We start from the raw sequence: 11380 nt of genomic DNA, 5'->3' as shown, positions 1-11380 counted from the left end.
TCAATGTCCCGCTGCAGCCTACAACAGCCCTCTATACTGTCAAAGAGGCCTCCAACCTTTGTGTCATCTGCAAACTTGCTGACCCATCCTTCAATCCCCTCATCCAAGTCATTGATAAAAATTACAAACAGTAGAGGCCCAAGGACAGAGCCCTGTGGAACACCACTCATCACTGACTTCCAGACAGAATATTTTCCTTCTACTACCACTCGCTGTCTTCTGTCGGCCAGCCAATTCTGTATCCAGACAGCTAAGTTCCCCTGTATCCCATTCCTCCTGACCTTCTGAATGAGCCTACCATGGGGAACCTTATCAAATGCCTTGCTGAAGTCCATATACACCACATCCACAGCTCGACCCTCATCAACTTTTCTAGGCACATCCTCAAAGAACTCGATAAGGTTTGTGAGTCTTGACCTGCCCCTCACAAAGCCGTGTTGACTGCATTTGATCAAGCCATGATCTTCCAGATGGTCATAAATCCTATCCCTCAGAATCCTTTCTAACAAATGCAGACGACAGACGTGAGACTTACTGGTCTGTAATTGCTGGGAATTTCCTATTTCCTTTCTTGAAGAGAGGAATCACATTTGCCTCTCTCCAGTCCTCAGGTACGACTCCACTTGAAGAGAGAAATTACATTTGCCTCTCTCCAGTCCTCAGGTACGACTCCAGTCAGAGCGAGGATGCAAAGATCTTCGCAAGTGGTGAAGCAATTGCATTTCTCGTTTCCCAAAGCAGCCGAGGACAAAGCTGGTCCGGGCCTGGCGACTTGTCAATCTTAATGTTTGACAAAATTTTCAACACATCAGCTTCCCTTATCTCTATCCATTCCAGCATGCACACCTGCTCTTCAAAGGTTTCATTCACTACAAAGTTTGTTTCTTTCGTAAAGACAGAAGCAAAAAACTCATTTAGGGCTTCTCCTAGCTCCTCAGACTCCACACACAAGTTCCCTATGCTATCCCTGATCGGCCCTACTCTTTCTTTGACCATTCTCTTATTCCTCACATAAGTGTAAAAAGCCTGTGTGTTCTCCCTAATCCATTCTGCCAAGTCTTTCTCATGTACCCTCCTGGCTCTCCTCAGACCATTTTTGAGCTCCTTCCTCGCTTGTCTGTAATCCTCTAGAGCTGAGCTTGTCCCTAGCTTCCTCCACCTTATGTAAGCTACCTTCTTCCTTTTGACGAGAAGCTCCACCGCTCTCGTCATCCAAGGTTCCTTTATCTTACCTCTTCTTGCCTGTCTCAGAGGGGCATATTTATTCATTTAGATTCATAAGTGCAGTGTGTCCTATAGCATTTACAAGTTTGTTTTCAGTGTTTTTTTTCTTCAAGACTCAATAAACAGATCAGAGTCTGTCTATGAATCCCACACATACCCAGCCAAAAGTGAGGAATTCAACAAATAGTGTTCGCTTTGGAAGACTTTGTAAATTGTGGTCAATTCATTTGATCCAAGGTTGTTTATAAAAACGTCATAATTTAAAATGAGGTTATTCACAGAACATTTATGTTCAATTTTTTTTCCATTTCATTGATAAAGGTGTACCAAGTTCTCACTGTTCGATTAACCAGGAGATACCTTTCATTGGAAAGAAACTGAAAAACAAAACTCACTGCATTCTATTGAACTATCTGGTTGCCTGGGTTCAGACAAGAGTTTATTTTAGTTTATTTAAATTATTCTTCTTCTTTTAAATCAGAAACTTGAACCATAAGTCAGAGGAATTTTAAGCACATTTTGGTCACAGCGCCCTGACTGCCCAAGTGGTGACTTCACACCAAAAGCATTAACAGGGTTTTAATCAAGTAATTGTTAACCTGCATCTGGCTTTGACATATATCATCTTTTGCCAAAGGTCAGTGCTCCACGGAATTCACAGAAATGGTCACTGCACAAACCGAGACCATTCAGCTTGCTCTGTCCACGCTGGCTCTCAAATGAAGCAATTTACCTCTTCCCTCTCTCCCACCTTCTCCTCGTAGCCTTGCGTTTTCTGCTTTATCAGATGATAATTGAATTCTTGAAAACCTCCACTGAACCTGTTTCCAGCACACTCTCTAGTAGTATATTTCAGATCGCAAACACTTACATGAACAAAGTTTCAACTCGTTTCTTTACTTCTTTTGCCAATTGTATTAAATCTGTTCCCTCTTGTTTGGAGCACCTTTCTCTACTCTTCAAACCCCCTTCTGAATACCTGTATCAAACGTCCCCTCTAAGGAAAGCAGTCTCAACTTCTCCAATCTTGTGAGAGAACTGAAATTCCTCAATCCTGGAACTGGACTTGTCAATCTCTTTTGCACCATTTGCAATGCCTTTGCACCTTTGACAAATAAACTTGAAAGGGTTCAGAAAATACTTACAAGGATGTTGCTGAGGCTGGAAGGTCTGAGCTATAGAGAGAAGCTGAATAGGCTGGAGCTATTTTCTCTGCAGCATTGGAGGCTGAGGGGTGACCTTATAGAAGTTTACAAAATCATGAGGGGTGCGGTTAGGGTGAATAGCCAAGGTATTTTTTCCCCCAGAGTAGGGGGGTCCAAAACTAGATGGCATAGATTTAAAGGTGAGGGAGGGAAAGATACAAATGGTACCTAAGAGGCAACATTTTCATCCAAAGGGTGGTCTGTGTACAGAATGAGCTGCCAGAGGAAGTGGTGGAGGCTGGTACAATTACAATATTTAAAAGCATCTGGATGAGTATATGTACAGGAGGGGTTTGAAGGGATATGGGCCAGATGCTGGCAAATGGGACTAGATAAATTGAGATATTTGGACAAGTTGGAGCGAAGGGGCTTTTTCTATGCTGTACGTCTCTATGACTCTACACACAATACTGTAGTGAGATTCAGGGGCACAGTGATCTCCTGCAATTGGATAGATTGCCTGAATAGATTGGCGATCTATTTTCCAGTACTTCTTCTCAAATTAACTTGGGGATTTCACACATTTCTCATTGGAGGATATCACATGCTAGCAGGCTAGGTGAAGTGTATATAAATTGTGCCAAATGGGGTATCAAAATTGTGTAGGCTGGCAGAAGAGCTTAGAGAGTCTTAACATGACTGCTACTATTTATACGTTAGCATAATATAATGCAGCAAAAGGATAGGCTGATAACTTGTTCTTTTAACACAGATCAAACAGCACGAGCTCGGAAATCTTTTCCTTATTCCATACCTGCCAACCTTGTCTTGCTAAGGTTCTGCTCAGTGAGTGAGCGCTGCAACTCTTCATTCTTGGAGGTGGCTTCTGACAGCAAGTCTTCCAGCTTGCGGATCTGGGCATCACTGCAAACCTGGCCACAGAGAATACACAAGGCCTCAGGGACTAGCTAGAATTAACATGCAGCAGCTTTAGGTGGTTGATCCCAGCCTGCAATATGTAACACATGACAGCAACAAAGATAAAGTGAAGCTACCTCAACTACTTCCGGTGAATTTGTCACTGAGCTGAGGAATATGAAAGCAGAGAGGAAAAGCATTCTTAAACCAAGGGAGTGGTGGGTTGATGTTTAATGGGGCCTTTAATGCTAATAGCTGGGCTGCTGTCACTAGGAGCAAGGCAAGCCTTCTAAACAGCCTGCCTTGGTATCTGATCACTATTGTCATTTACATTGCATGCCTGCTTTGTAGGAAAAGCAAAAATACTAGGCGCAACCACGTGTGGTAGCTGTGCATTTAAGGAAGGTGGCTAAGTGCACATATTTTCCCAAGCACACGCCTATCTGTGTTAATGCTGCAATCGATTAGGAAGGAACAATTTTCACTGCTTTATAACAGACAACGATCTTTGGAGTTTGATTCCTCAATAATGGCTTGATTACCAGTACAACTCTACTTTTAAGATGCTGCTGTTATACTCTTGCAGTCATTTGTCATTCTGTATAAATTAACAAGGCTGCATTTCACTTCCCAACAAATCTCCACATCAATGGAGATAATTGGACAGCTTTCCCATAATTACATCTTGAGCCCAGCTGCTGATAGGATTGTGATTGATTTTACGCGTACAACTTATCTGCAATTATCCTCCACTTGCTGCTGGAGAAAAAAGCCTGCTTTTATCAATAGACTCTTGCTGTAGCTTACAGAGGTTCTCTTTAATTGAATCCTGCTGTAATTTCCAAAAGCACTAGTAAAATAATCAATTTGCTGGGGAATAAAGGCAAATATACTGCGGATGCTGGAAATCCGAAACAAAGTGCTGGAGAAACTCAGCAGGTCTGGCAGTGAACTGTCCATATTGTTAACAGTAACTGTTGGCTGTAGAGATTCTTTTCAAGTTGGCAGAGTGATTCTGCAAATTCTACCGTTTCCAATCCTTAAAGTGCAGAAGCAGGTCATTTGGTCCATCGAGTCCACTCCAACCCACTGAAGAGCATCCTACCCAGACCCACCTCCATACCCTATCTCTGTAACCCTGCATTCCTCATGGCTAATCCAAAAATTTATATATTCCAGAGCACTGTGAGCAATTTACCATGGCTAATCCACTTAATCTCTACTTCCTTGAACAGCGGGGGAAAAACCAGACCACCAAGAGGAAACCCACATAGATATGGAGAGAATGTCTGTATAGAGTTTGCACAATCACCCAAGGCTGGAATGAACCTGGGTCCCTGGCGCTGAGAGGCAGCAGTGCTAACCACTGAGCCACTGTGCCTCCCTGGACAGTGGACAACACAGTGGTGGAAAAAAAGTATTTTGGAGCAAGCAGTGTTGATGAAATAAAGTGGGTATGATGAAGAAGAAATGTAGATTGTATATTTAAAGTTATAGAGTTCAACCAATTTTTAATGAGCTACTGCAATACCTTGGCCTTTTGGAGACTGTCGATGGTGAGGCTCATGTTATCTAATTCCAGTTTCATGCTTTGTTTCTCCTTCTCGGTTTTCAATCGTATCCTTTGCAGGTTCTCATACTGCTCGGTTATCTCCACCACTGTGTCCCCGTGTTTCTTGCGGAGGGCTGCGGCTGTGGTTTCCGACTGCAGGGTTGCCTCCTCCAGTTCACGCCTCAGTCGCAGGAGCTCGGACTCCCTCTTTTTATTCATCTCAATCTCCACGAGAAAGACCAAAACAAAGACTTTAAAATGTGAGGGATCCCAGCTTCCCCTTAAACTCCACAGTTCCAAACATCCACCATTCTTTGTGCGTACAAGCAATTCTTAAAATCTCTCCTGAACAGCCTGGCCCTAATGCTCCGACTATGCCTCAGAGTTCTAGAATCCCCAACTAGTGGAAATAGTTTATCTGTTGTGACCTTTTGTCATCTCCTGCTTACATGACCCTTGGATAAATGAGCTCAGAAGTATGAGAGTTTTGTGTAAGGGTGACAAGGCATCAAGGAGTGTGGAAGACTGGTAGGAAACGTAGAAAAGGAGACTCATCTAAACACTGACTGCAAATCTCAAGATCAATCATCGTGAAGAGAAGGCCCTGAGTTCGGAACTTGGATGGCCATGTATAGTGATACCTAGGGGTTAGTCAAACAGTTAGTTAATCTTGTGCTCAGTCAGAAAGTCCCAAATGGCCTCCTCCTTCCATGATCGCAACTTCCCTTCCCACTTGGTTGACGATTCTATCCAGTGCATCTCCTCCACTTCATGCACCACCATTCTTGAACCCCACTCCTCCAAACGCAACAAGGACAGAACCCACCTGGTTCTCACCTTCCACCCCACCAACCTCCTCCTCCGCCACCTCCAATTGGACCCCACCAGAGAGAGATATATTTTCCTCCCCACCCCATTAGCGTTCCGAAAAGACCATTCCCTCTGCGACTCCCTCGTCTGGTCCACACTACCCACTAGCCCACAACCCACTCCTGACACTTTTCCTTGCCACCGCAGGAAGTGTAAAACCTGTGCCCACACCACTCCCCTCACCTCACCTCCATCCAAGGCCCCAAGGGATCCTTCCACATTTATCAAGAAATTCACCTGTATCTCTACCAATGTCATCTACCGCATCCGTTGCACCCAGTGTGGTCTCCTCTACATCGGGGGAGACAGGATGCCTTCTTGTGGATCATTTCAGAGAACATCTCTGGGACACCCGCACCCACAAACACCACTGCCCCATGGCTGAACACTTCAACTCCCCCTCTCACTGCGGCAAGGACGTGCAGGTCCTGGGCCGCCTCCACCGCCAAACCGTTAGCACCCGATGCCTGGAGGAGGAACGCCTTATATTCGGCCTTGGGACCCTGCAACCATACAGGATAAATGTGGATTTCAACAACTTCCTCATTTCCCCTCCCCCGCCCACATTATCCCAGTCCCAGGCCTCCAAAATGGCACCATTCTCCAGACCCGTCCATCACTCCCCCCTCTGACCTGTCACCTTCTCCCTCACCTTTATCCATCTATTGCTTTCCCAACTACCTCCCCCCAAACCCCAACCCTCTCCCATTTATTTCTCAGTCTTGACCCACAAGTCTCATTCCTGATGAAGGGCTTATACCCAAAATGCCGATTCTCCTGCTCCTTGGATGCTGCTTGACCTGCTGTGCTTTTCCAGCACCACACTCTCGACTCTGATCTCCAGCATCTGCAGTCTTCACTTTCTCCTAGTTGATTTCAATCACCAATCAATCAAAAGAATGGAAGGAATTTTGTTTCACTCAAATTGAACTTGCTGATGGGCAAAATATTCACCAGATATTCTCCATTCCCAATCCAAAGTGAGAATGGCAGAGACCATCGTCAGTTGTTTCCTTGCACTCAACACTCTTCGGAAGATTCCCTTCCTTTGACTCGAAGAAATTATTCCAACTTCCGAGAACAGGAAGTATATGCAAACATGATTATAATGAGAGAGTAGATTGCAAAGAGATTTTTTTTAATAGACATTTTCTGCTAATGAGGAACCAGTACAATGGAGACCTTGGTTATTAAAAGAGCAATATGTTTGCCCAGTGACTTAGTATATAGCACAAAGATGTCTAAATGTCACCACTTCTTAAAAGATTGTGCATCTGTTTACAAAGAAACTCTGATTTTACAACACAAATCTTCATCAAGTAGTTTATGATGTCTCTAGTAATCATCCCCTCACAGAGTGTCAGGGAAAGGGCCATATAAATACATCTGAGTCCACTCTGTTAAATAAAAATGAGAATTTAAAAACTGTAATGGCCAGCCAATGGAAAGTAATGTTGAATTACTACCTGGGATGCAGTTGCTCCACCTGCTTCCTCCAATTTATCAGTCAGATCTTCTAGCTCCCTGGAAAGATCAGCTCGTTGCTTCTCTACCTGTGAACATAGGAAGCACATTCTATAGAAACATAGAAACAGGTGCTTTAGGATATGGAGCCCATCAGACCCACTCCACCATTCGATACCATCATTTCTGATCTGGGCTCCTCACTGCCCATTCCTGAGAGAGTAAACATCTGCCTATCCCAAACTTTACTGCATGTAAGAATATAAAGTCCGCAATACCCTGGACGAGCGAATCACAGCCTTTGAGTGAAGTAACTTTCTTTCAACTCCGTCAGAAACGGTCAGCTCCTTATTTGGAGATTGTGTGCCCATATTGTGAATTCTCTATCAAACTCTCCAGAATCTTGGACACTTCAACAAGGCCACCTGCCTTTCTTCTAAACTTCAGAGGATATGGGCCCAATTCATTCAGTCTCTCATCATGAGACAACTTCTCAACACAAGGATCAATGTAATGACTCTTCACCTTCAGTGCTGTTGTATCCTTTCTTAAATAAAGAGACCCCACACACTCACAATATCCCAAGTGGAAATTTTAGTTTTAAAACTATGTTCAACTCAATCAGGATTCATGGATAAGGGCTTTTACGGACACTCACAAAGAGACGTTTCACAATATTCAAGTTGAAAAATCTAAGTTAATGGGCTCATCCCTGGACACCAAGGATGAAAGGATTTAACACAAGCAGACTTAGAATTGATAATGTGTCAATGGACAACTTAGATTTAACGTTGTTTCAGTTATAGGAAACAAGGTTGTGCATGGGTTTGAGGCCGACAGATGATATAATAATTGAAGATAACTTCAAATTACAGCAAAGCTATAGGATGTAGAAAATTCAAATCTGGACTGGTTATATTCTTGCTCTTCTAGGAAAAGCTGGTGAAGAATTCACCGACATATCATCTGTTATGTACCAACAGTTTCTAATCTTAAACTCTAGTTACTTTATTTCATTGGCATTAATAAAACTATTGCAGCACCACCTGCCAGTTAATTCATGGAATGTAGGTATCACTGGCTTTATTGCCCATTTCTAATTGCCCAGAGGGCAGTTAAGAATCATAATAAGACACAATAAACAAGGTCAAACTTCCCGTGACAGCTCCTGCTGAGCAGAATCCATTTGTGGGTTTCTGGAATTTGTCCAAATCTCCATGCTGAGATTGCACAGCAATATGTATCGAAAGTGACATGTAGGCCAGATCAGGTAAGGAGGTCTGTTTCCTTCCCCAAAGGCTGTGTGTAATCAAGATGGGTTTTTCAACAATTGGCAGTGTGGTTATCATTAGATTCTTAACTCCAGACTTATGAATTCAAATTCCACTACTGGCATGGCAGGATTTGAACGCACATCTCCAGAACACTACCTGGATCTCTGGATGAACAGTGTAGCTATGATACCAGTAGGCCATCACCTTCCATTTAACACGGGGTTTAACTAAATAAAATTGGACATGATTAAAATGACTAATTTAAACAGGCAAGTCTGTTATATGCTACATTTTGTTGAATATTGACAATACAAAGGACCTTGTAACTCAGGTGTAGTGGCCCATTTAGGTTCCTGGAATACTGGAGAGAACATAACCTCCACTTCCTGGTGAGGAGGAAAGACAGAGTGACAGAAAAATACAAGACGAAATATATCCCGCAGGAACTAAGACAGTGTAATCTCAGCATGAACATTTGGCTGACTTCCAGAAAAACAAATGGATTCTGCTCAGTAGGGATGTTTGGCACAGTTATTAAGGCAAATGTGAGCTTGTTTATTGTGTCTTCCTATTCATGAAATGTTAAGAGGACAACATCTTTAAATGAATATTCCAGTCATGTTTGTTTATTTTGACATACAAATACATTATTCACTTAACAGGATGTAAGTAAGTGAATATACAAGGATTGTTTATTTACATTAACAAATGAGATGTTAAGAGGATAATGGCTGAGTGGATATCAAGATAATCCTTGTTTATTTTGAAAGATACAGGAGCTTCTCAAAGATTTCCTAACGTTTTTGTAGGGGCCATGAGTTTCAGTGATCTAGGAAGTTGAAGAAGTGTGGGAAGTAGAGAGGTGAGGAGGCTATGGCGATATCTTGATATAGGGGTCAGGATGAGTAAGCTAGAATGATGGCGTGGTACAGTTTGGGTGCATTGATGGGTGAGGGGACTATGAGGATGAGATCAATCATGGAAGAAAAGGTATTAATTGGCCAAATGAGGCGCATTACAGGGGTCAGCCCAATGCCACTGTAGTAGCCCTTCTTCAGGGAAGCATATCAGGTGCTAGCCTGCAACACTACGTCACCTCATTGAGGAAGGGATACCTCGATCAAAGTGCCAGATCTCTCAATTTGAACCATCAGGTGAATTGTCTGGCTGCTGGGTTCTACCCTCTGCCTTTACTTTGAACTCTCCTACTCCCACTTGCGCTGGGCCCCAACACTGAGCTGGCTGGTCAGAGTCCAGATACTATGCACATGTAAATAAAGGACTAGGAGAAAGTGAAGACTGCAGATGCTGGAGATCAGAGTCAAAAACAAGTGTGGTGCTGGAAAAGCACAGGTCAGGCAGCATCTGAGGAGCAGGAATGTCGATGTTTTGGGCATAAGCCCTTCACCCTGATGCTCCTTGGATGCTGCCTGACCTGCTATGCTTTGCTAGTGTCACAGTTTTTGACATGTAAATAAAGGGTGACTTGGTGACAGGAGTCTGGCCTTTGGTTTATGGTCCCATGGGCGTTCCCTGGAAAAGGCAGCAGCTCTCCTACTGGCTACGGGCACCCCCTGATATCGCAAAAAATTCTGCTCCAGCTGACCGAGACAGATCATAGCTACTAGGATGCCAACCGGACCCTGCCTTTCAACACATAACCTGGCTCCCAGTGAAATGAAGTTACTTCTCACACAACGGCAGAATGTTCACATTTCTAAATGATAACAGCAGAATAACTGAAGATGCTGACTGCAGAGGACAGTCTTCACAAAGCTAGAGCTGCATCATAGTGTTACAGTGCCAGATGAGACCCTGATCTTTATTACAATCCAGGTCAAGGCCAGGTATGTTTATTGAACAAGTCTACTAGATCTGAAAAATCCCAGTTTCTTACTCAGCAAATAAAGCCACAGATTCCACAATTGCAAACAACAGATGCAAGAGTCAATAAAGTAACTGGTTAACACGATCCATTTTATCACTGATTCTCCAGTATTAAATTGAAGTCAACATGAAGTAAGTATGGTGGAACATTTAACAAAATGCACATTCAATGATTGACACATCTCCTGAATCTCTCCGCAAACCTCCGCAAAAAAGGGATCAGTCATCACTGTGAATCATAAAAATACTTCAACAAGTTTATTTGGAAGCACTAACTTTTGCAGGGTTGCTCCTACAACCACCTGATGAAGCAGCTCCGGAAGCTAGTGCTTCCAAATAAACCTGTTGGACTATAACCTGGTGTTGTGTGATTTTTAACTTTGTACACCCTCGTCCAACACCAGCGTCTCCAAATCATAAAAATACTTTAACACTTTGTCTTCCTCTCGAGCTCCTCTCTTTCAAACTGCTGGTGTGATCTCCATCCAAATTCCATATGGAATATTCTCAACTGAAAGCTAAAAGATTCTACATCTCTCTCAAGTATAGACTTCTTGATCGTTATTTCCAGTTGAGCTGGGTTACTACACAGCCCACGTACCCCTGTATCACCTGGCCATACTGTAGCATCTGAACACAGGCCCACTCCCTATGCTGACAACTTTTGCTCCTGAACTCCAATTAGCTGCCCCAAGGAAATGACTGCTCCTGGGCTTCCAAGTTCCCATGCTCAGCAGCATGAAGCTAGCAATGAAGCTAGGCTCGCAGCTCTCTCAGCAGCACGTGGTCACATGGGCCTCATGTTCTGAAATCCCAACCCAGTGGTTGGATTTCCATGGTCTCTCTGATGAGGTACTCTGAGCTTGTGCAACCCCTCCTCACCCCTGCTTCTGTGAACCACTCCAACAGCACATATTAGAAAACAGAGGACAACAAGCTTTTGTAACCTTTCAATGCACACTGGCAGGGTAAGACATGAAGCAAAGGAACTACAGATGCCTTGCCACCGACCTGCACTTGGAAACTTGCCCCCAAGTTGTGATCAG

At 43.5% G+C, this 11380-nt stretch overlaps 1 protein-coding gene across 11 annotated transcripts in view; it reads right to left on the bottom strand.

Moving 5' to 3' along the window:
• The window catches only part of LOC122562023 (myosin-16), a 277196-nt gene that overhangs the window by 55503 nt on the left and 210313 nt on the right, over positions 1-11380 (bottom strand). For 10 of the 11 annotated variants that reach the window (XM_043714428.1, XM_043714426.1, XM_043714429.1 and 7 more), the window contains 3 exons: positions 7176-7262; positions 4819-5064; positions 3184-3301 (listed from right to left, as the gene is read on the bottom strand). In XM_043714428.1, coding sequence (XP_043570363.1) covers positions 3184-3301; positions 4819-5064; positions 7176-7262 — 451 coding nt within the window. The remainder of the gene's footprint in view (positions 1-3183; positions 3302-4818; positions 5065-7175; positions 7263-11380) is intronic. The other variant, XM_043714433.1, reaches the window with a different exon arrangement.

Source organism: Chiloscyllium plagiosum, chromosome 24 (genome assembly GCF_004010195.1).
Source record: "Chiloscyllium plagiosum isolate BGI_BamShark_2017 chromosome 24, ASM401019v2, whole genome shotgun sequence".
Lineage (NCBI taxonomy): Eukaryota > Metazoa > Chordata > Chondrichthyes > Orectolobiformes > Hemiscylliidae > Chiloscyllium > Chiloscyllium plagiosum.
The sequence above is the reverse complement of the archived record's forward strand: the minus strand, read 5'-3'. Positions and strand labels throughout refer to the sequence as shown.